This window comes from Bufo bufo, chromosome 3 (assembly GCF_905171765.1).
Source record: "Bufo bufo chromosome 3, aBufBuf1.1, whole genome shotgun sequence".
Lineage (NCBI taxonomy): Eukaryota > Metazoa > Chordata > Amphibia > Anura > Bufonidae > Bufo > Bufo bufo.
Window position 1 is genome coordinate 29,620,872 of NC_053391.1, and position 26,514 is coordinate 29,647,385.

Here is a 26,514-nt window from a genome sequence, read left to right on the forward strand (position 1 = left end):
TATATTATATTAATATAATGGCGGCACATCCCACAGATCTTACTGTGTATTAGCTTACAGTACAATAAACAGGAACATTCTGGACAAAAGCAATTATCACTTGACTCTCTTCATCAGTCCCATACACCTTGAATGGAGTTAATCAGGGGACACAGAGCAGCTATCCCTTATACAGTAGATAGGTGATAATTGGCTATGCCTGGAATACCCCTTTAATCCCTATGTACAAAGAATGATAATGGTGATAGAGCTTACATTATTTTACTAATTTACTTCGCATTGACTGTTCTAACTTACTGCATATTATATTATTACAGATATATATAGTGTATATATATATATATATATATATATATATACACACTCACCTAAAGAATTATTAGGAACACCTGTTCTATTTCTCATTAATGCAATTATCTAGTCAACCAATCACATGGCAGTTGCTTCAATGCATTTAGGGGGGTGGTCCTGGTCAAGACAATCTCCTGAACTCCAAACTGAATGTCAGAATGGGAAAGAAAGGTGATTTAAGCAATTTTGAGCGTGGCATAGTTGTTGGTGCCAGACTGGCCGGTCTGAGTATTTCACAATCTGCTCAGTTACTAGGATTTTTACGCACAACCATTTCTAGGGTTTACAAAGAATGGTGTGAAAAGGGAAAAACATCCAGTATGCGGCAGTCCTGTGGGCAAAAATGACTTGTGGATGCTAGAGGTCAGAGGAGAATGGGCCGACTGATTCAAGCTGATAGAAGAGCAACGTTGACTGAAATAATCACTCGTTACAACCGAGGTATGCAGCAAAGCATTTGTGAAGCCACAACACGCACAACCTTGAGGCAGATGGGCTACAACAGCAGAAGACCCCTCCGGGTACCACTCATCTCCACTACAAATAGGAAAAAGAGGCTACAATTTGCCCGAGCTCACCAAAATTGGACTGTTGAAGACTGAAAAAATGTTGCCTGGTCTGATGAGTCTCGATTTCTGTTGAGACATTCAAATGGTAGAGTCCGAATTTGGCGTAAACAGAATGAGAACATGTATCCATCATGCCTTGTTACCACTGTGCAGGCTGGTGGTGGTGTAATGGTGTGGGGGATGTTTTCTGGGCACACTTTAGGCCCCTTAGTGCCAATTGGGCATCGTTTAAATGCCACGGGCAACCTGAGTACCACCATGTACCCATCCTCTGATGGCTTCTTCCAGCAGGATAATGCACCATGTCACAAAGCTCGAATCATTTCAAATTGGTTTCTTGAACATGACAATGAGTTCACTGTACTAAAATGGCCCCCACAGTCACCAGATCTCAACCCAATAGAGCATCTTTGGGATGTGGTGGAACGGGAGCTTCGTGCCCTGGATGTGCATCCCTCAAATCTCCATCAACTGCAAGATGCTATCCTATCAATATGGGCCAACATTTCTAAAGAATGCTATCAGCACCTTGTGGAATCAATGCCACGTAGAATTAAGGCAGTTCTGAAGGCAAAAGGGGGTCCAACACCGTATTAGTATGGTGTTCCTAATAATTCTTTAGGTGAGTGTATACACTGCTCAAAAAAATAAAGGGAACACAAAAATAACACATCCTAGATCTGAATTAATTAAATATTCTTCTGAAATACTTTGTTCTTTACATAGTTGAATGTGCTGACAACAAAATCACACAAAAATAAAAAATGGAAATCAAATTTTTCAACCCATGGAGGTCTGGATTTGGAGTCACACTCAAAATTAAAGTGGAAAAACACACTACAGGCTGATCCAACTTTGATGTAATGTCCTTAACCACCTCCGGACCGCTGTACGCAGATTCGCGTTCCGGAGGTGGCAGCGCTGCGCACAGTCACGCATATACGCGTCATCTCGCGAGACGCGAGATTTCGCTCCAAGCCGGCCCGCGCATGCGCATCGCGGGCCGGCAAAAGTTAAAGAACAAGTTCGTCACCAGCCTGCCAGCAACGATCATTGGCTGGCAGGCTGGCGATTTTTAAAAAAATCCAATCACAAGCCATATAACAGATCATATTAGTAAATATGATCTGTTATATGGCTTCTCTGCTCCTCTGCTGGTCCTTTTCGTCGGTTGGATCCAGCAGAGAAGCAGACATCACTGTGAGTACACCAAACACTTCACTGTAGCCCCTGATCACCCCCCTGCACCCCAATTAACCCTTTGATCACCCCTTTGATCGCCCCTGTCAATCACCAGTGAAAGGAAAAAAAGTGATCAGTGTAAACTGTCACTTTTTTTTTTCCACTAGTATTGGCTGTTAGGTTTTAGGGATAGTTTAGGCCCCTTGGTTAGGTAGTTAGCGTCAGTTAGCGCCCACCCCACCGCACCGCAGTCACTTTTATTCGCTGAATAGCGTATCGCTAATCAGCATTTGTACTTTTATAGTATCTGTAAGTGATCAAAACTGATCACGGTCAGATCTATAATAGTATTAGTGTCACTTTAGTTCGCCCTCCACCCAAAACGCAGTGTTTGCCCGATCAGGCCTGATCGGTCGCCCACACGTGCGTTCACCCACGCCCGCCCCACCGCAGTGACAAAAAATATATATTTTTTGATCACTGCACATTCATTTTACACGCACTGCGGCGATAAAAAAATCAGTTTTGATATTTTTTATCAACCGCAGCGGCCTCCGGTACTTCGCTAGCCTCCCCTTTGTAAGACAGGCTTGCTTTTTTTCTTGGGTAGTCTCAGGGAATACCCCTAAATTTAGTAGTCCAAAATGTCAAACAGGGGGTATTCTTCTGAAGAGGCCTACAGGATTCTGACCCAGTCGGATGAGGAGTGGGAACCCTCATCTGACGAATCTAGCGGGTCAGAATATGAACCTGTGGAAAGCAGTGGCTCTCTGACCCAAAGTTCGGACGAGGAGGTGGAGGTCCCTGGCAGCACCAGGCGTACCCGGCCCCGTGTCGCTAGACCACAGGTTATGCAGGATCCGCTTCAAGAGCAGCAGAGTGGGGCTGTCGCTGCCGGATCACGTGGTGAGGCATACACCAGCAGCGCAGCCCTCCCTGGACCTAGTACCAGCACTGCCGTACAACATGGTGACGTGGCGAGCACCAGAAGGGCAGTTGAAGCTGGTACGGTGGCACGTGCACTAGTTACCCCGTCGCAGCCACCGCGCAGACAGGCCCGTAGAGCCCCTAGAATCCCTGAGGTGCTGGCAAACCCTGATTGGCAGTCACCAACTTCAGCCGCACCTGTAGTTCCCCCTTTCACCGCCCAGTCTGGAGTTCGGGTTGAGACGGCTCAAATCGGTTCGGCCCTGGGATTTTTTGAGCTGTTCTTGACTGCGGAGCTCTTGGACTTAGTCGTGGCAGAGACCAACCAGTATGCCACACAATTTATATCCGCCAACCCGGGAAGCTTTTATGCCCAGCCTTTCCGGTGGAAACCAGTCCAAGTTTCCGAAATGAAAATTTTTTTGGGCCTTCTCCTCAACATGGGCCTGACAAAAAAGCATGAATTGCGGTCATATTGGTCAACGCACCCGATTCATCACATGCCCATGTTCTCTGCTGCTATGTCCAGGGCACGATTTGAGGCCATCCTCCGTTTCCTGCATTTTAGCGACAACACCACCTCCCGTCCCAGAGGCCACCCAGCTTTTGACCGGCTCCACAAAATTCGGCCCCTCATAGACCATTTCAACCAGAAATTTGCAGATTTGTATACCCCCGAGCAAAACATCTGCGTAGACGAGTCCCTAATACATTTTACCGGGCGCCTTGGCTTCAAACAGTACATCCCAAGCAAGCGTGCCCGGTATGGGGTCAAATTGTATAAGCTCTGTGAAAGGGCCACAGGCTATACCCACAAATTTCGTGTCTATGAGGGAAAAGATCAGACCCTGGAGCCGGTCGGTTGCCCTGACTACCTGGGGAGCAGTGGGAAGACAGTCTGGGACTTGGTGTCACCCTTATTCGGCAAGGGGTACCATCTTTATGTGGACAATTTTTACACAAGTGTGGCCCTCTTTAGGCATTTGTTTCTAGAACGGATTTGCGCCTGTGGCACCGCGCGAACTAGTCGCGTGGGCTTCCCCCAACGGCTTGTAACCACCCGTCTTGCAAGGGGGGAGAGGGCTGCCTTGTGTAACGAAGAACTGCTCGCGGTGAAATGGAGAGACAAGCGTGACGTTTACATGCTCTCCTCCATTCACGCAGACACGACAATCCAAATTGAGCGAGCAACCCGTGTCATTGAAAAGCCCCTCTGTGTCCACGACTATAATGCGCTCATGGGAGGGGTGGACTTCAATGACCAGATGTTGTCTCCGTATTTAGTTTCCCGCAGAACCAGACGCTGGTATAAGAAGGTGTCTGTATATTTAATTCAATTGGCGCTGTACAATAGTTTTGTTCTCTACAGTAAGGCTGGGAGAACACGATCTTTCCTCAAATTCCAGGAAGAGATCATCGAGAACCTCCTTTACCCAGGAGGTTCCGTGGCCCCATCCCCCAGTGTAGTTAGCCGTCTACACGAGCGACATTTCCCCAGTGTCGTTCCTGGTACCTCAACCCAACCGTCACCCCGAAAAAGATGTCGTGTCTGTAGCAGGAGTGGAATAAGGCGTGACACCCGCTATTTCTGTCCTGACTGTCCGGACCACCCGGCCCTATGCTATGGAGAGTGTTTCCGGAAGTACCACACACAGGTACACCTAGCATAGGGATTGCATCTCACAGGACAGGCACACAGGGCTATTAGGGCCCTTTTACTCTCAGCTGCTGCAAACCTCTCCTTTCACCTGGGATAAAGTGCATAACGTACTTCGCCACATCTTTGGGTGATTTGCGCTTTGCACATTGTCCCATGGGGAAGGAGAGGTTTGTTCTATAAAGGTAAAAAAAACTAAACAAAAAAAAAATTACCGGTAAGTAAAAAAGTTAAAAAAGTTTAAAAAAGTTAATATGTTCTGTTCTAAAGTTAATAAAGTTATTGCTTTGCGGCCTGGTTTTTTCTTTTTTGTTTTGTTTTTTTTACCTTCCAGGTGGACCAACCGATCGACCAGCTGCAGCACTGATGTGCATTCGGACAGAAGCATTGCGCTGCTGTCAGATTACACGCAAGTCGGTGTATGCGGCGCTGCAAGACGAGATTTCTCCTCTGCAGTAAAAGATATCTTTGCCGAGGCATATGAGCTGAGGAGGTGGCGGTGTTCATATACTTTGGCAAACACTTTGTATATATAAAAAAAAAAATCCCGGCAATGATTTATTCATCCACATCGATTGATGTGAATGGAGAAATCTGGTTTGCCAGGGCATACGAGCTGAAGTGGGTATGGATGTTGGGCGGAGCTCCTATGTCCTGGCAGACGCCTTTCCCCTCCTTTTTCTTTTTTTGGCAGAGATTTTTTCATCCACATTGATCGATGCGAATGAAGAAATCTGTGCCGTTCATTTTTTTCTTACAGCCCAGAGGCTGAACGGAAAAAAAAAATCTCATTACCTGTATGCTCAATATAAGGAGAATAGCAGAAACTCCTAATGCTGGGCATACATGTAATGATTGCGGAGACCCTCAAATGCCAGGGCAGTACAAACACCCCACAAATAACACCATTTTGGAAAGAAGACACCCCAAGGTATTCGCTGAGGGGCATATTGAGTCCATGAAAGATTGAAATTTTTGTCCCAAGTTAGCGGAAAGGGAGACTTTGTGAGAACTAAATCCAAAAAATCAATTTCCGCTAACTTGTGCCAAATTTTTTTTTTTTCAATGAACTCGCCATGCCCCTCATTGAATACCTTGGGGTGTCTTCTTTCCAAAATGGGGTCACATGTGGGGTATTTATACTGCCCTGGCATTTTAGAGGCCCCAAAGCGTGAGAAGAAGTCTGGTATCCAAATGTCTAAAAATGCCCTCCTAAAAGGAATTTGGGCCCCTTTGCCCACCTAGGCTGCAAAAAAGTGTCACACATGTGGTATCTCCGTATTCAGCAGAAGTTGGGGAATATGTTTTGGGGTGTCATTTTACATATACCCATGCTGGGTGAGATAAATATCTTGGTCAAATGCCAACTTTGTATAAAAAAAATGGGAAAAGTTGTCTTTTGCCAAGATATTTCTCTCACCCAGCATGGGTATATGTAAAATGACACCCCAAAACACATTCCCCACCTTCTCCTGAGTACGGAGATACCAGATGTGTGACACTTTTTTGCAGCCTAGGTGGGCAAAGGGGCCCACATTCCAAAGAGCACCTTTCAGATTTCACAGGTCATTTACCTACTTACCAGACATTAGGGCCCCTGGAAAATGCCAGGGCAGTATAACTACCCCACAAGTGACCCCATTTTGGAAAGAAGACACCCCAAGGTATTCCGTGAGGGGCATGGCAAGTTCCTAGAATTTTTTATTTTTTGTCACAAGTTAGTGGAAAATGATGATTTTTTTTTTTTTTTTTTTTCATACAAAGTCTCCTATTCCACTAACTTGTGACAAAATTTATTTTTTTCCATGAACTCACTATGCCCCTCACGGAATACCTTGGGGTGTCTTCTTTCCAAAATGGGGTCACTTGTGGGGTAGTTATACTGCCCTGGCATTCTAGGGGCCCAAATGTGTGGTAAGGAGTTTGAAATCAAATTCAGTAAAAAATGACCTGTGAAATCCGAAAGGTGCTCTTTGGAATATGGGCCCCTTTGCCCACCTAGGCTGCAAAAAAGTGTCACACATCTGGTATCTCCGTACTCAGGAGAAGGTGGGGAATGTGTTTTGGGGTGTCATTTTATATATACCCATGCTGGGTGAGAGAAATATCTTGGCAAAAGACAACTTTTCCCATTTTTTTATACAAAGTTGTCATTTGACCAAGATATTTATCTCACCCAGCATGGGTATATGTAAAAAGACACCCCAAAACACATTCCTCAACTTCTCCTGAGTACGGGGATACCAGATGTGTGACACTTTTTTGCAGCCTAGGTGGGCAAAGGGGCCCATATTCCAAAGAGCACCTTTCGGATTTCACAGGTCATTTTTTACTGAATTTGATTTCAAACTCCTTACCACACATTTGGGCCCCTAGAATGCCAGAGCAGTATAACTACCCCACAAGTGACCCCATTTTGGAAAGAAGAGACCCCAAGGTATTCGCTGATGGGCATAGTGAGTTCATGGAAGTTTTTATTTTTTGTCACATGTTAGTGGAATATGAGACTTTGTATGAAAAAAAAAAAAAAAAAAAATCATCATTTTCCACTAACTTGTGACAAAAAATAAAAAATTCTAGGAACTCGCCATGCCCCTCACGGAATACCTTGGGGTGTCTTCTTTCCAAAATGGGGTCACTTGTGGGGTAGTTATACTGCCCTGGTATTCTAGGGGCCCAAATGTGTGGTAAGGAGTTTGAAATCAAATTCAGTAAAAAATTACCAGTGAAATCCGAAAGGTGCTCTTTGGAATATGGGCCCCTTTGCCCACCTAGGCTGCAAAAAAGTGTCACACATCTGGTATCCCCGTACTCAGGAGAAGTTGAGGAATGTGTTTTGGGGTGTCTTTTTACATATACCCATGCTGGGTGAGATAAATATCTTGGTCAAATGACAACTTTGTATAAAAAAAATGGGAAAAGTTGTCTTTTGCCAAGATATTTCTCTCACCCAGCATGGGTATATATAAAATGACACCCCAAAACACATTCCCCACCTTCTCCTGAGTACGGACATACCAGATGTGTGACACTTTTTTGCAGCCTAGGTGGGCAAAGGGGCCCATATTCCAAAGAGCACCTTTCGGATTTCACAGGTCATTTTTTACTGAATTTGATTTCAAACTCCTTACCACACATTTGGGCCCCTAGAATGCCAGGGCAGTATAACTACCCCACAAGTGACCCCATTTTGGAAAGAAGAGACCCCAAGGTATTCGCTGATGGGCATAGTGAGTTCATGGAAGTTTTTATTTTTTGTCACAAGTTAGTGGAATATGAGACTTTGTAAGAAAAAAAAAAAAAAAAAAAAAATCATCATTTTCCGCTAACTTGTGACAAAAAATAAAAAGTTCTATGAAATCACTATGCCCATCTGCGAATACCTTAGGGTGTGTACTTTCCGAAATGGGGTCATTTGTGGGGTGTTTGTACTGTCTGGGCATTGTAGAACCTCAGGAAACATGACAGGTGCTCAGAAAGTCAGAGCTGCTTCAAAAAGCGGAAATTCACATTTTTGTACCATAGTTTGTAAACGCTATAACTTTTACCCAAACCATTTTTTTTTTTTACCCAAACATTTTTTTTTTATCAAAGACATGTAGAACTATAAATTAAGAGCAAAATTTCTATATGGATGTCTTTTTTTTTGCAAAATTTTACAACTGAAAGTGAAAAATGTCATTTTTTTGCAAAAAAATCGTTAAATTTCGATTAATAACAAAAAAAGTAAAAATGTCAGCAGCAATGAAATACCACCAAATGAAAGCTCTATTAGTGAGAAGAAAAGGAGGTAAAATTCATTTGGGTAGTAAGTTGCATGACCGAGCAATAAACGGTGAAAGTAGTGTAGGTCAGAAGTGTAAAAAGTGGCCTGGTCTTTCAGGGTGTTTAAGCACTGGGGGCTGAGGTGGTTAAAACAAGTCAAAATGAGGCTCAGTAGTGTGTGTGGCCTCCACTTGCCTGTATGACCTCCCTACAACGCCTGTGCATGCTCCTGATGAGGTGGCGGACGGCCTCCTGAGGGATCTCCTCCCAAACCTGGACTAAAGCATCTGCCAACTCCTGGACAGTCTGTGGTGCAACGTGACGTTGGTGGATAGAGCGAGACATGATGTCCCAGATGTGCTCAATTGGATTCAGGTCTAGGGAACGGGCGGGCCAGTCCATCGCATCAATGCCTTCGTCTTGCAGGAACTGCTGACACACTTCAGCCACATGAGGTCTAGCATTGTCTTGCATTAGGAGGAACCCAGGGCCAACCGCACCAGCATATGGTCTCACAAGGGGTCTGAGGATCTCATCTCGGTACCTAATGGCAGTCAGGCTACCTCTGGCGAGCACATGCAGGGCTGTGCTGGAGGATGTTGCAGGCAGCAGAACGTTCTCCACGGCGTCTCCAGACTCTGTCACATCTGTCACATGTGCTCAGTGTGAACCTGCTTTCATCTGTGAAGAGCACAGGGCGCCAGTAGCGAATTTGCCAATCTTGGTGTTCTTTGTCAAATGCCAAACGTCCTGCACGGTGTTGGGCTGTAAGCACAACCCCCACCTGTGGACGTCGGGCCCTCATATCACCCTCATGGAGTCTGTTTCTGACCGTTTGAGCAGACACATGCACATTTGTGGCCTGCTGGAGGTCATTTTGCAGGGCTCTGGCAGTGCTCCTCCTGTTCCTCCTTGCACAAAGGCGGAGGTAGCGGTCCTGCTGCTGGGTTGTTGCCCTCCTACGGCCTCCTCCACGTCTTCTGATGTACTGGCCTGTCTCCTGGTAGCGCCTTCATGCTCTGGACACTACGCTGACAGACACAGCAAACCTTCTTGCCACAGCTCGCATTGATGTGCCATCCTGGATAAGCTGCACTACCTGAGCCACTTGTGTGGGTTGTAGACTCCGTCTCATGCTACCACTAGAGTTAAAGCACCGCCAGCATTCAAAAGTGACTAAAACATCAGCCAGGAAGCATAGGAACTGAGAAGTGGTCTGTGATCACCACCTGCAGAACCACTCCTTTATTGGGGGTGTCTTGCTAATTGCCTATAATTTCCACCTGTTGTCTATCCCATTTTCACAACAGCATGTGAAATTGATTGCCACTCAGTGTTGCTTCCTAAGTGGACAGTTTGATTTCACAGAAGTGTGATTGACTTGGAGTTACATTGTGTTGTTTAAGTGTTCCCTTTATTTTTTTGAGCAGTGTATATATATAGCATTTTAACTAGAAGAACATTTAAAGTGAATATAATTAACACATTGCAGTGAACGTACCACACCACCACACTGTTCTGTCTGTGGGTGGAGCAGTGGTCCTTTCTGGTTGTATGCATTTCTCTGTTCTGCCTGTGGGGGAGTAGTGATCCTTTCTGTTTGCATGCAGTGCTCTGTTCTGCCTGTGGGGGAGCAGCAGTGATCCTTTATGTTTGGATGCAGAGCTCTGTTCTGCCTATGGGGGGGAGTAGTGATCCTTTCTGATTGTATGCAGTGCTGTGCTCTATCTGTGGGGGCGCAGTGATCCCTTCTGTTTGGATGCAGTGCTCTGTATTACCTGTGGGGAGCAGTGATCCCTTCTGTTTGGATGCAGTGCTCTGTTTTGCCTGTGGGGGAGCAGTAATCATTTTTGATTGGATGCAGTGCTCTGTTTTGCCTGTGGGGGGGGGGGGGGCTGATCCTTTCTGGTTGCATGCAGTGCTCTGTTCTGCCATCTGTTCAGCCATGCTCTTCTAAAGAGATGTGTAATATAAAGTTCCTGAAAACTAGTTCAAATTCTATCAAAGAGTCTCACATGCCTATTTTATCAGTAATGTCTTCTTAATGTATATAGGAACCACTGGGGCCCCTTCAGTTACCAAGGCTTGGTGCAGAGGATGGGTGTGGCATTGGCCCTGATGAGATGTTGTATTACAGTTTTTTCCCTGGTGCAGTGGAAAGTTGGTTTGAAGAATCAGGTCATAATTAAAAGAATAAAAGTCTCTCTTTACTTAGTGCAGAATAAAATGTAGAGTACATCCAGCAGAATGAAGTACAAAGTGTAGTTTCTGGCACCAGATGAGAAGGTATGGTGGCTGGCTGTGTGACAATTTAATGGCACTTGCAGGCACTTGTGGATATACTGTAGGTGTCCAATGTGATACAGGCTTGATGTTAGCCTGGCCTGGATGTTAGCTAGATGATGGGTGTCTGAACCATAGTCCCTCATTGGCAGCAGTGTCTGTAAATCTGTGATCCTGCCGATCACTCTGCTGTCTTGTCACACTGACGCTTTCTGTAAGCTGTGTTCTGAATTTTGATGATCTCTGTGGAGTGTTGGCCTCACAGGAGAATTGGGGTCCTAGGAGTATGAGCTCTGACACGTGCTTCCTCTCCCTTTGCTGTCTACTCTGGAATTCCCCCTCCTCGCAGGAAGTAGGACCAGCCCACTCCTACCAAGAGGGGAGTAGCTCTGTTACTGCCAACCATTTCCAACCATTACCTCCTCTGCTGGACTAAACGGGAACAACATAACATAACAATACATTATAGTACACAATAAAACATTTGCAGATACCCCCAGGTCGAGGATACTGCATTTGTTACCTCTAAAGCAGGTATTGCTACCAAGGACGCCAGAAGATTTCCGGCCAAATTTACATTGGTTGTGTTTTTTTTCTGGGGAAGGAAGGGAATTTCTTCATACTTTCTTCTATCATTTTAAAAATAAAATGCATTTTTTACAGTGTTTTATGCATTTCTACATTATACTGTATGCCCCCATAAAGTATAATTTCCCTTTACGTACACAGACTAATGCCCCCTTATGTGCCTCATACGGTAAATGCCCCCTTATGTACCCACATACAGTATAATGCCCTCTTATGAACCCCCACACAGCATAATGCCCTCACATGATATAATGCCCCATTATGTGCCCCATAGAGTGTAATGCCTCCTTATGTGCCCTACACGCAAAATAATGTCCCCTTATGTGCCCCCAACACAGTATATGCCCCCATATGTATGTGTCCTCACAAAGTACGATGCTCAATTATGTACCCCCAAAGTGAATACTCAGCCACTTTCTCATAATGTTGAATACAATGGTGGAGCGCGGAGTCATTAGTTCCCGGCTCCACCATTCACCCTGCGACTGAGGGTTTAGTGCAGGCAGGCGCGATGCAATAAAATCGTCTCACTAGCTTGCCTAACCACTGGAAGACCAGATCTCCAAATATGGATCTGTTCTGGTCTGTCCAGTGGTTTAGCACACCAGCCATGATGACATCACTGTCTCGCGGCTGCCTGCACTAAACCATCAGTCGCAGGGTGAATAGTGGAGCAGGGAGTTGACGACTCCCTGTTCCATCATCGGATTTAACTGTATCCGTGACCTGAAGATGCAGTTGAAACAGATGCTGCTCTATCCGGCCTTAGGTTGTAAATACGGGCTCGATGGCAACCCTATTTGTTATGTCCGAGCCTCCCTACATTATAATGACTTGCAGATCATCCTGTGTATATTTATCAGGCACTTTCTTTCTCTTGGAAAGATATGTGGATAGCTCACCACCCTCCTCAGTAGGGTAGGGGTGCTCTAGCCGATAAGACTGCTCACTCGATCAGTCCAAGAAGATAAATAAAATAGGAAGAAAACGGCTGGCACTCACTATGTGGTATCACATCAAACAACAATTTATTAAAGCTGTATCGCTATTTAAACAGTAAAATACATATTCGATAAAAACAAGATAGTTAAAAATCCCCCTAAAAAATAAATAATAAAAAACAATATACTGTTCAATTGGATCTAAAACCGCACAATAACCCCACATAGTGAGTGCCAGCCGTTTTCTTCCTATTTTATCTTTCTTTCTCTTAATGGTTTCTTTTGCTGCTTTTATGTCTTTTTCTACAATGCACCGCGCTTTACCTCCATGTCCAATATATCGTAAAAATCAAGAATATTTTCACCTCTATGTTCTATAATCACTTGTTAAATATAACAACGATTGACTGATGTCTTCTTCATCTTTAAGAAAGAAAATATTCCTGGAAAAGAAAGTATTGAAGCCTGAAGAGAAGGAATATGGAATGACCAGGTGTCAAGGGATTAGATTACCCCGGATGTAGATTATGTGCTTCCGTCTGATTCTTCTTTCATGTTTTTTTCAGTAAATTTTGGTATTTTAATTCAGTAAAGATCTATAAAGTTTTATGAGGGTTTGGTCATTCAATGCCTTATCCTTGGTCAGGAACCAATATGTTTTCAGTACAGATGAGCAAAGTTTTCAAAAATTCATTTCATATGCTTCACCGAATAAAAATTATAATAATTTGATCCGAATTAATTCGTGACAAAGTACGTTAAAAAAAATCTGCTATTTCCTGGCTGCTGAGAGCCTGTACATCGGTGTACATCTGTGTACATCTCTGTGCATTGAAGAAACATGCATAGCTAGTCCGCTGTGGTAGTGAAACAGTTAAGGTGCGTCAGTATGGCAGGCAGGTGACAGGCGTCGCTCCTAGAATCACTGCACACTTCACTTCTTTGGGAAGTTACGCGACCAAAACTGACCAAATAACTCAAGTGTGAACTCAGCCTTACAGGTCGATGTTAGCGCTAGGTATAAAGAACCGAGCAGCGGCCCAAGATCCTACTATAGCGTGAAAGAAAACAGTAAAAGCACACATGAGAAACTAGTCAGCCGTGTACAATACCCTGCTGTTGTGCTTCCAGTCCACCCTACAATAAGTTACTAGGTATGGGCTTCAAAAACCATATATAACCTACAAAGAAAACAAGCCGGCGATATACCCATAAAGTATAATAATATGACACATAATTCAAAATTGAAATTAAATTTAAATCCAAAACATTACTTCGGTTAATACAGCCGGTCAATGATCAACAGCATATAACACCATTATCATCTGGGTGTGGCAGAGACGGTCATGTTTTGGATTTAGTTATAACATGTATTTTAGTTATAATATGTATTTTTGAGTAATTCCCAGTAGTCATTTTTGTGGGTCAGAGATGGCATTTTTTTCAGTCACCTATCCTTGCATCATGTAATTTCATGTGTCATAATAAAAATGATTATACTTTAAGGGTATATCACTGGCTTGTTTTTCTTTGTAGGTTATATATAGAGTGAAAGAGCGGTCTCCTTTTACACCATCAGCTGATTCCTCATGGATTGCTACAGAACCTGTTCACCCGAAAATCTGTTGTATCAGGCTACAATTTCAGCCCAAATACAGGATCAAGTTTAACAGATTTACTTATGTCTAAAAGAACGTGAACACCCCAAAATCTGTAGTATCAGGCTGTAATTTCATCCCAATTACAGAATCAAGGATTAATAGAATTACTTATGGAAAATGAAAATGTGACCCCCCCCCCCCCCCAAAATTAGTAGTGTCAGACCGCAATTTCACCCCAATTAGACAATCAAGTATTAATGGAATTACTTATGCATAAAAGAACGTGAACCCCCCCCCGCCCCAAATCTGTAGTATCGGACACCTATTTCACCCTAATTACAGAATCAAGGATTAACGGAATAATTTATGTACAAAAGAATGTGAACACCCTGTAGTAATAGATCACTTTTAACCCCAATTAGTGCAGCAATGTGTAATAGAATAGCTCCATTACCCGCTTGTCCAGAACTAGAGAGCCAACAGGTTTAACCCTCTACACATCTTTCCTGTTCCTTCTGGCCTTGATCCTGCCTAGCACCTTAAGGTTCTGAAGTTTTTTGTAATGAATAACTATGCAAATCCTTCATGGTGGGAGATGATCTGAGAACTTTTAATATAAGGTTACACACAATAATATTACTCAGATAATCTCTCACTATTGGGAGTTCCTTATAGGAATCTTATACTAATTTTTGAATGGTTGAGACACCAATGTCATTGTAATCCTGTTATTAAGTTCTGATATAACGGCAAGTTATACCTAGGTAAACTGTCTTAAGGTACAAAGTTAAAGAGACACTATTTGTCTGTGTTAGCAGACTGACTTCAGAGTTATTCTTATGACCAACTATCTTACCAAAATTTACCCTTACTTAGAGGTAATAGATTTTTTGAATGAATATCTTTATGTTAACCTTTGTACTCGATGACCTGCTTTTCCTTTGTTATTTTGATTGAATATGTTGTAAAGAAAATTTTTCTTTATTATATTAAAAAAATAATAATAATTTCAATAAACTTGAAATTTACAAGAATCGCTCCATTACCCAGGCTTTACACAGTATTTTTGGCCCCTGCACTCTCCCTATAGTGTGGATACAGTCTCCCTATTATCTCCCTACACTTTCTCAGTGCTGTCCCTGAACTGTTGAAAACTACAGTAATATTTTTCAAATAGTCTTTCCTAGTCACTTTCCCTAGCACTTGAGATAAATGAATGGGCGGCACTGCGCATCAGTCGCGGTCCAGGTGCGCGGTCAAGAGGTAGATACTTGAATATTTGCAGTATAAAGACCAGCACTCCGTAATTCCAATGATGAAAAAAAGTTTTCCTTTTATTCGTCACCCATGTGTGACGCGCGTTTCGACACTAGTTTGTGTCTTTATCAAAGTACAGGTGATAACAGCTCATCGTAGTTTACAAATGGCATCATTATATACAATTCAAATAACCCGCCTCTTGACCACGTAGGCAGTCACATGGCGAGGGGCGGGCTGAACCGTCCCCGGCCATGTGACCAGTCACGGGGCCAGTGCGTCATACTGCTAAGCAACCCAACCAAACAAACTAATCAAGAGTGGAGTGCGGTAAGATAAGTATCTAATCCATATGTTATTATTTTATCGAGGCAATTTTTGATCCCTTACACATCTCATATATATACTCCATGGATAACGGTACATTATAATTAAAACATCACCCCCTCATACAAGGACGGATATATGGTCACGGAGACAATGATGTCAGTCACACGATACATCATATGACATAGCACCGTTGTCTCAATTACAAAAAATGTTATAAAAGAATATCACATATTACAGGAAATAGGTTGTGCTGCAGTATTCAAAAAGATTCGTGTCAGGTTCAAACATATGTAGAGAACCGCGGTATCAATATTTGATTACAAAACAGTAGCATGCATAGATACAAAATGACAGACCACAATTATCTATCACACACATATAGGATCAGAGAAAACAATTAAGTGAATATTCCTTATTTAAGCCTTTGGGCGCAAGCGTCTCAAGTCGATGGATCCAATATGCTTCACGCTGGTGGAGCATCTGGATCCGATTTCCTCCACGTCGAGGTAAGGTCACTTCTTCTAGAATTTGAAAACGCAATTGTGAGATGCCGTGATTTTTTTCTTTAAAATGTTGGGGAATAGGTAGCAAAATATTTTCTTTCCTAATTGTGGACTTATGTTTTGCTACCCGGTCCTTCATACGCATTGTCGTCTCTCCAACATAGCACAACCCACAGGGACATTTAAGTAAATAAATCACAAAGCTGCTGTCACATGTGAAGTGACCCCGAATGGGGATTTGCTGTCCTGTCTGTGGGTGTGCTATGCTGGAGCCTTTAATCACATTGGAGCAGTGAACACAGTTAAGACAGGGAAATGTTCCCTTCCTAACTGTAGAGAAAGTGAGCTGTCGCTGAGGCATCCTGTCACTCCCTATATCTGCTCGGACAATCATGTCCCTAATATTTTTATTTCGCTTGAAACACATCATGGGACGGTCCCTAAATTCCTGAATCTCAGGATATGATTTTTGTAAGATGTTCCAGTGTTTATAGATGACAGCCTTAACTCGGTCCATCCAAGGATGGTATTTTACCACTAACGGTATTCTTTGTCCCTTGTCTTTCCTTTCTGTGGGATTTTTTATCTTATCCAGCTGTTGGTGTAATAGATAGGGCGGATAGCCTCTGTCTATAAATTTCTCAGTCATCTCCCGTAACCTGAGGTCACGTGTGTCCTGATCCATGACAATATTGGCCACTCTTCTGTATTGCGAGTATGGCAAAGATTTTTTTACAGTAGATGGGTGATTACTTTGGAATGACAAGAGACTATTTCTGTCAGTTTTTTTGACATATAAGTCAGTGGTAATTCTATTGTCAGTTCCCCTAATCACCCATGTGTCAAGGAAGGAGACACATTGTGTATCTTGGTGCAGGGTAAATTTCAGTTCTGGTCTTATGTTGTTAATATAATCCACAAAGGTCATAAGGGTCTCAATGCTGCACCGCCATATGCAAAAAACGTCATCTATAAAACGTTTCCAAAATATGCAATGATTTTGATACAGCTCACTTGGGTAAATATATTCTCTCTCAAAGTGTGCCATATAGCAATTTGCATATGGCGGTGCAGCATTGGACCCCATCGCGGTCCCGCACCGCTGCTGGAAAAAAGTATCCTGAAATAAAAAATAATTGCGACGTAAGACAATGGACAGTAAGGAAATAAAAAATTCTTTTTCATGTACCGAGTACAGGCTGTCATCTAGTAACTTCTGGACAGATTCCAGACCTTTTTCATGAGTTATACTTGTATATAAACTGCAGACGTCTAGAGTGACCAGGATGCAATCATGCGACAGCTCAATTTCCCGTACTGCCTCCAAAAAGTGTTGGGTATCCCTCAGATAGGAAGGGGCCTTTTTTGTAAGTGGAGTCAACACTTTGTCGAGAAATATTGCAGGGGGAGATAGGACTGAATCAGTAGCTGAAACAATGGGGCGACCCGGAGGCTTATCCAGGGATTTATGCACTTTTGGTAGTGTATAAAATACGGGTGTCACAGGGTGTTGGTTGATCAAGAACTCCGCTAATTTTTTATCAATAACATGGTGTAATACATTTTGATCAACCAAAGTCTGTAGCTCCCCTAGCACTTGTCATTGTCAAATCTGTCCCTTTACTCAGATCAAAGGGCAATGGCAGAGATCGGGCAGGATGAGGCTTTTTATAGGGCTGTGACATCAGAGGGGCTGGCTATCTGCTGATTGGCTGGCTGCACAGCATTATGGGTGATCCCTTATTCCTAAGCTTTACTTTCACTTTGTAACATGTGCAGCAGTGATTTCAGAAAAAATCCAATTTGTTTCCTTGAATCACCAGGAAATTTGCATTCGTAAGACAAATCAAATTTTTCCTGAAATTCGGATTGAATTCCACTTCGTCAACTTTCATTCGCTCAACACAAGTTTTCAGTAACCATCTTAATTTCTCGCCTTGCACGATGCGGCATCTTGAAATACAACAGTATGCTGTTCCAGTATGTGTACCGTATATTCGGAACGCTACTAGAAAATAAAATAAAAAAACGCCTAGGAAATTTAAAGTGGTTTTCCAGTGACAAATATTGATGGCCTATCTCCAAGAGATCCATTGAAGTAAATGAGGCTGGACTGCAATACCAAGCACAGCTGCTGTACTATGGACAGTGGTGTGCTTGGGAGAGATTCCGGGAGTCAGCTGCTCTCACCACAGCTCCGGTTAGCGAGACGGCTCAGTGTTACAGCTGATCATCGGGGGTGTCAGGACTTGGATCCCCCGTCGATCTGATAATGATGACCTATCCTGAGGATAGGTCATATTACATATTACTGGATAACCCCTTTAATTTGATTAAGCTATATAAACTGCTAGTGGTGCTCAGTCAATGATCACACAACCAGGATGGTGCCCCCTTTATTTTGAGTTCTGCAGCAGGTATATGATGAGGCAGGGTCACATTAATACTAGGTGACATACAGTATCCCCTTGCTGCCATATGTGCTGACACTCTGGCATGGTAGTGGTCATACAGATGCTGGGTTTCATCCTTCCAAGCTCTTTGGAGCCATAGTTGAACCAAAGTGGTCTTTTGCTCCTGTGCATCACCTCATCCAGTCCAAGACATTCTTGATGGGGGAGAGATCTGGTGATCGAGCTGGTCAGAGGAGCTTCTGGATATCCTGAAGAGCATGTTGTGTAGTGCAGGCAGTGTGTGGCAATGATGTCTTGTTGGAACACTATGTCTTCTGAGTAAAAAAAAAGGCAGTATAACTGGTTCCATAATGTCCTGGACATACCAAAGGCTGGAAATTGTGCAGAATTCTGATCCAGAGTCACAATATATTGCAAAAGAAAGTAACAGAATATATTTCTGTGTAAATTTATGCATTTACTGTATTTTTTGTATGTACATGGTAATTAATAGGCTGAAGGATCCACCAACTAAGTAGACACTAAGTAGATCTGCTGCTCCTCCCTTTAAGGGAGAAGGTTTAGAACATTCCAGAGCAGTCTAATCAGAGAGTCTAGCCTAAGTAGGGCTAGGAGAAGGAAGCCCATATTTGTTAACAATTTAGCTCAATCTGGACCTCGTACCACCCTGGAAACAGCCAGAAGATCTCCAGAAAGTGGACCAGATGCAAGAGAGAGGTTTAGAGAAAGACTAGTAGAGATAACCAGTCTTAAAGGACTTATTGACTCTACAGCATCTTTGAACATCTCCACATGCCAAGGTGGATTTTGTGGAACTGTACTGTAAGTACAGCCACCTGCTCAAAGAATCCGACAGTAGTGTTTCTCTGCAGTGAGGGAAAACTGGCCTTTGGTTGCATTGCATAAAATATTACACCTCATGCCCAGTTGCTTAAGTCAGAATCGGCTAGTGAAGTGCAGGATAACAAAGACTACTTTAAAGAGACACCTTTTGGCTTATCAGCTATCTAAGCAGCCGTGAAATCATTAACACCTGTGGAGGCTGCATTCAGTGCACCATCTTGCCAATATATTGCATGTAGGAACTTTTCTGATCTGTTTGCATTACAATTCTTCAGTAAAGGACTGTTTTGCTTCTCAACTACCTCATCATTGCTTTCTGGCCTACTTCTAAACCACAAAGTGTTGTAAAACTATTAACACCAAGGGCACCTCAATCACCATTAGGCAGGAGAACCCCATAACCAAGTCCAAAGAGCTTCAGAACCATAAGTACCACTTCAACAGCACCAAATCAATAAAGCCATAAAATATAACATTCTACTGAAAGTTATGGAGTACCTACCCCCCCTCCCCCAGAGAACATGGAGCTGATGAGATCTGCGTACATAATCGTGTGTGTAAATACAGTTCACCACAAAAACTAAGCAAATCCCTTTATGGGTGGACAATGTATGATTGTATTTGGATTGTATGGGGGGGGGGGGGATGATTCCCTTTGGCCTGCATCATCCTGTCCAGGATTCCTTGCCGTTCTCTATGCTGAAGATAGATCCTCATGACATTGGATGGATGTTTTGGGTTGTTGTCCTGCTGCAAAATAGATTTGCAGCCAATCAGATGATTCCCTGATGGTATGGCATGTGTGGAGACTCGCTCTGGTAGGCAGGTTAGCAGACGCAGTATAGAAGCAACAACAAAGTCTTTACCTAACAGTTCAGTGTTTATTCACACTTGGCAGGTTAACAAAATATAAACAAAGTCACCTTAGGTTAAATCCTGGTGTTCCATTCACACCTTGCTGCAGGTACCGCATAAGAAGGTCAAGTCCTGGTGTTCATTTCACACCATGCTCACCTGGCTGGAAAACAGCCCAGCTGCACATGTTGGGAGGAAAATACCTGCTTTCCCATACAAAACCCCTCGCTGTGTCACATACTTCCCCTTTGTTCAACCCTGAGGGGGTGAACACATGCCAAACAGCGCACCCGGGACAGGGCATACACATTTCCCTGCAACCGGCCTGCCCTGTGTTCTACTGTGGCTCGTCGTCGAGCCTCTGGTACCCGGCATGGTTTTAGCCGGACTTTCGCCTGAGGCTCAGTGACAATGTCACGGTGGGTTACAGAAGGGCGTTCAGGGAGGTCAGAGAACACATCAGTGTTCCAACTAATGAACTCCTTGACCCCCTGATCCTGTTTTGTCGAAAGGCTGTCAGCAATTTTTCTGTGGCAGCCGCTTCCCCTGTCGCAGACAGAGGGACCAGAATCTCTTCTCCTAGATAAACCTGCCGTGGGCTGTTCTCTGTACAGGTCTCCCTAACCTTCCAAGATTTTAGTAAATTGACATGGTAGACCTGCTCTGGCTTTCGCCAACCTGGCTGTCGTACCTTGTAATTTTCGTCTCCAACTTCCTCTAGTGTCTTGTAGGGCCACTTCCACCTAGCGCAGAACCAAAACCGGATCTCCAGATGCTCGATTATAGGTCCGACTCTGGGCTTGCTGAGCTATCTTCCTATGCTCCATACCTATCCTATTCCATGGGGTTGTCTCCCCCTCATCCACCGGACCCACCGTAGTCCCCTCCGCCTTGGGTTTCCTGTGTTCTAACACCTCAACTGGGCCAGGCCTCGCTACTGGAGTTTCCCTATCTCTCAGAGATCAGTATGTACAACGGCTGGCCACAGGGCTGGCAACAACGGAAAGTCTCTTCCTATTATCACTTTATAGTGCATGCTTGTGGTTATGGCCAGTGGGGTACTCTTTTGAATCTCCATGTATGCTGAGCATCCCGACTTTCCAGCCTGTAAACTCGGTGGGTTGCACCAGGGAAGCCCTCACAAGGGTCACCCGACTCCCTGAGTCCAGCAGAGCCACCACGGGAGTGACTCCCACCTCCACCTGACACAAAGAATCGTTATTAAGAGTTTCTGATGAACCGACCCTTCTGGCATACCATGACTGTCGATACCCAAAGTTTACATCCATGGGCTCGACCAGGTGGGATCATGAGGTGGGTACATAGCCGTGCTCATGACACCGACAGCAGATTGGGTTCCGATCCCCAAAGGGCACATCATGTGCGGTCTTTCTCAGCTCAGGCCACCAGGTCTGGGGCGGGGATTTTCTGGATTTTTTACACCCTTCCCCAGAGTTCCCCCTGGAGTTCCTCAGTAGCCCCATACCGTTCGACCAGGTCCACCATCTCCAGGGCACTAGTAGGAAACGTCTGGCCAACCCAGCGCTGTAAGGGTGGTGGCAATGCCCTCCAGAATTTGTCAGCTACAATGCGGTCCAGCATAGCAGTGGGACTCAGTACGTCAGGCGGTAGCCATTTTTGCAAGAGATGCAGCAAATTATAATACTGGGGTCTCGCTGGCTTAGCTGGGTTAAACTCCCACTGATGCATCCGCTGGGCCCGGACCAACACATTCACCCTTAGTCTCGCCAGGATCTCACCCTTGACCTTATAGTAGTCTGCCGCTTGCTCGTCCGGTAAATCAAAGTAAACCTGTTCGGGTCCTGATGCCAGTGACGGAGCGATGACCTCAGCCCACTGGTCTCGGGGTAGACTCTCCCTCACAGCCACCTTCTCGAACACCGCCAGGTAGGTTTCGACGTCATCCCTAGGTGCCATCTTGGGGATTGCCGTGCGGACCGCTTTCCGGGCATCGTGGAATCCCTGAGATACTCCTGTCTTCTCTAAGGCCATCACGTGTTGCAGCAGCTGCTGGTTCATTTCTTGCTGTCGCTGATTAGCCTCTAGCACTTGTCTGTTAGTGTCCTGCTGCTGCAAGTTAGCCTCCACCATGAGGGCTTTCACGACCGCCTCCATTTTGTCAGGGGACACGGGTCGTAACCTTGCAGTATAGAGGCAACAACAAAGTTTTTTACTTAAACAATTCAGTGTTTATTTACACTAGGCAGGTTAACAAAATATAAACAAAGTCACCTTAGGTTAAATCCTGGTGTTCCATTCACACCTTGCTGCAGGTACCGCATAAGAAGGTCAAGTCCTGGTGTTCACTTCACACCATGCTGCGGGTACCACATAAAGAGTCCCAGTCCTGGATGTTGTTCCCTTGTCCTCCCAGACAGGTCGCAGGCATGCATCCAGCTACAAGCCTCATACACAGACACAGACCTGGCTCTGAGCCCAGCTGCCTATTAAAGAACAAGCAGGTGCTGCCAAAACCCGGACCAGCACTTAAACTCCGGTCCGGTATTTGAGCTCACCTGGCTGGAAATCAGCCAAGCTGCACATGTTGGGAGGGAAAATACCTGCCTTCCCATACAAAACCCCTCGCTGTGTCACACATGATAGATACGTATCTGTTTGTACTTTCTCAGCATAGAGGTCACTATGAATCCTGACCTGATCCCCAACTCCATTTGCTGAAATGCAGCCAAAAAAACGTGAAAGCAACGTCCACTATGCTTCACTGTTCCTGCAGATCTTCATTATTGTACCGCTCTCCAGGCTTTTGGCAAACCAACTGTCTTCTGCTACAACCAGATAATTCACATTTTGACATTTGGAGCACAGAAAAATGGCAGCTGGTGCTCTGGACTGAGAATTCAAAATATGAAGCATTCTCTGTCTTCCGACCGTTTTTGTTGAACCAGAAGCATGAATTCTAAAATTCCACTATTTGTCAAAATTCTATGTATTCTTGGTATCACACACTCGGAAAAACAGGAAGCGGAGCACAAGGTGTTGGGTTGTGTGAGTGACTAGTTCCTGTCCACATTTCTCAGACAGAGAATAATTGTGACTTTTCTATTCATTTATTAACCCATTCACATTTTACGAGTTTCTTCCTTCAATATAAACAATAGACAGGCATTTTATTGTGGGATAAGTTGTATTTTTTAATGATGCCATTTTGGGTTACATAGAATTTATTAATTGCATTTTATAAATTTTTGTGTGTGTGTGTGTGTGTGTGTGTGTGTGTGTAGGGGGGTGGGTGTAAAAAACAGTTTTTTTAACCAGGGTGGGACAAATAAGAACCCCTGGCAAACAAACCCCACAAGCCCACATACAACATCACCCCCCTCCCACCCTCAATATCATGAAAAATACCAGCATGCAATTGCATTGATTAGCCAAACCCATCATTACTCTCTTTCATATATCAATATCATCAACACAGAGCTGTACAGTAAGTAAAGATCTAGAATTGTTATCTCATGAATTTACTATGACAGACATGTCAGAAGAGGTGACAGCATCTCTATAAATCCACTCATAAGAGACATCCTCTGTGTTTGGAGTCATTTTCATTTCTTTTGTTCTCCATCTGACCCGGATCGAGTTGACGACTTCTGAAAACTGAAAATCTAACATTTGGGCCTTCGCTTCTGCCGCCATCATGAGCCTCTATAGCAACACCGAGATCAAAACCACAGTAGCCAGAAAAGAGCATCACAAAATCAGGCTGTTTACAGAACAGTTCTTGGAATGAATCATTAATGTGGCAGTTCTTTGAGGTGACCTTGTATATGTAACATCCCAGAGTATGTCACTAAAACTCTGTCACCCTGCTATATGATGTTAAAGTGTAAATGTGTTAACATCATGTGTAAGTTGACATTACATTTGTATTATATGTATTTGCTGTAATTTCCATGTACACCAGCAGGTGGCAGCAATATGTAAGTAGGCCACAGTTAGTTAATAGACCTAGACTGGAATATACCATTCCAGGCTAGCTCCCCCCTTTCTGAGGAGAAGTGGAATGTTCCCACATCCTACTTCAGGGGGAGGAAGGAAAGTTCTAGGCAGTGTACCAGCCACCCCCTGTTGGGGTAGGCTGTGTGTTGATAGGAGCTCCCAGAAACAGGGACCCCAACCAAGGATCAAAGCCTCGGATGAGGCCCAAGATCAACCTTCCCAGCCTGAGTCCCTTACCTCAGCTGGTAGACCAAGGAAGCAGCCATCTACAGAACTATCAGATCTCCAGGAAGCCACCATCATCCCCTGCGAGCAGTCCTGTAAGTAAAGATTCCAAGACAAGGAGAAGATAAGTACCTTCACAGCTAGTCAGACCCAAACCAAGCAGACCTCAGACAGAGCAGAAGATAGATACCTGCCAGATTCTATAGGCGTATGTACCAGATGCAGAATATATGTAAATTCCTGCCACATATTGCCAATACCTGCTGGGACTCTAGACTACTGCTGTACATTGTATGGATCAAAAGCTGCATATTATAACATCAAGTAAAGACAAGTTGGACCCTATTATCTGTGTGGAATTCCATCATTCCTCCATCATTCCTCCATTACTCCTATTAACAGCACTCATTTTGTTGCATGTGAGCCGGGATACAGGAGTCCAGCCGTACCACAGGTAGGAGACACCGTTGACATTATACAGAGACAATATCCCCCTCTGGCATTCCTCACCTGGTACGAGAGCTCATACCATCTTAATGGGCCCTGCTATAGTACCTGCGCAAGCTGCAACTGGCGTCACAAACTCATACACATCTAAATCTGACCCACTGCATAGCATGCCTACTGACCCAGTGTCCTGCTCATTGCATATATGTTTAATAAGATTACTTTTAAGGACACAGACTTTCACACAGTAGTATTTTGGTGAGTATTCTGCACCGCCATTTGGATGCCATAACCAGGGGTGGAACCTACAGAGAATGAAACCATAGTGGAAACATTCCAATAGGGGAAGGCGCCATATACAGTTGCAAGAAAAAGTATGTGAACCCTTTGGAATGATATGGATTTCTGCACAAATTGGTCATAAAATGTGATCTCATCTTCATCTAAGTCACAACAATAGACAATCACAGTCTGCTTAAACTAATAACACACAAAGAATTAAATGTTACCATGTTTTTATTGAACACACCATGTAAACATTCACAGTGCAGGTGGAGAAAGTATGTGAACCCTTGGATTTAATAACTGGTTGAACCTCCTTTGGCAGCAATAACTTCAACCAAACGTTTCCTGTAGTTGCAGATCAGACGTGCACAACGGTCAGGAGTAATTCTTGACCATTCCTCTTTACAGAACAGTTTCAGTTCAGCAATATTCTTGGGCTGTCTCAATCGAGTTGAGGTCAGGACTCTGACTGGGCCACTCCAGAAGGCGTATTTTCTTCTGTTTAAGCCATTCTGTTGTTGATTTACTTCTATGCTTTGGGTTGTTGTCCTGTTGCAACACCCATCTTCTGTTGAGCTTCAGCTGGTGGACAGATGGCCTTAAGTTCTCCTTCAAAATGTCTTGATAAACTTGGGAATTCATTTTTCCTTCCATGATAGCAATCCGTCCAGGCCCTGATGAAGCAATGCAGCCCCAAACCATGATGCCCCCACCACCATACTTCACAGTTGGGATGAGGTTTTGATGTTGGTGTACTGTGCCTCTTTTTCTCCACTCATTGTGTTGTGTGTTTCTTTCAAACAACTCAACTTTGGTTTCATCTGTCCACAGAATATTTTGCCAGTACTGCTGTGGAACATCCAGGTGCTCTTGTGCAAACTGTAAACGTGCAGCAATGGGTTTTTTGGACAGCACTAAAGAAGGTGTCTGCAATGACTTCTGACATCTGTGCAACACCTTCTGTGTTTCAGGGGCATAGATAGGAAGAATTTCAGTGAAAACAATATTTTTTTGTCCCAGAATCTGACCACATTTTTGCTGTCAGCTGTTTAACCTATTAATCTCAGTGCTCTGCATTAGAATACCGTCTGTGCACTTCAGCGCCATATATAGGGATATAGTCAAAATCAATATATATATCCAAATTTCGCTGAATCAGCACAGTTTTCTTGTCAGTGGTTGAAACCGTCTATCGCAGTGCATAGCATTTATATACCGTCTGTGCACTTCAGGGCCATATATTGGGAAAAAGTGAAAATCTATATATACGGTATACAAATTTCACAGAATCCGCACACAGTTTTGTTGTCTGCAGTAGAAACCGTTTATCGCAGCGCATTGCATTTCTATACCGTCTGATTGCTTCAATCCCATATATTTGGAAAAAGTGAAAATCAATATATATACAAATTTCACTGAATCTGCACACAGTTTTCTAGGCTGCGGCAGAAACCGTTTATCGCAGCGCATTGCATTTCTATACCGTCTGAGTGCTTCAATCCCATATATTTGA

General features: G+C 43.9%; 1 protein-coding gene across 1 annotated transcript in view; it reads left to right on the forward strand.

Annotated features, from left to right (window-relative positions):
* Nucleotides 1–12,781, forward strand: part of LOC120993189 (cell surface glycoprotein CD200 receptor 1-like) — a 69,894-nt gene extending 57,113 nt beyond the window's left edge. Inside the window, exon 5 of the mRNA XM_040421748.1 lies at nucleotides 12,694–12,781. Coding sequence (XP_040277682.1) covers nucleotides 12,694–12,732 — 39 coding nt within the window. The 3' untranslated portion in view covers nucleotides 12,733–12,781. The remainder of the gene's footprint in view (nucleotides 1–12,693) is intronic.
* Nucleotides 12,782–26,514: the final 13,733 nt, after the last annotated feature.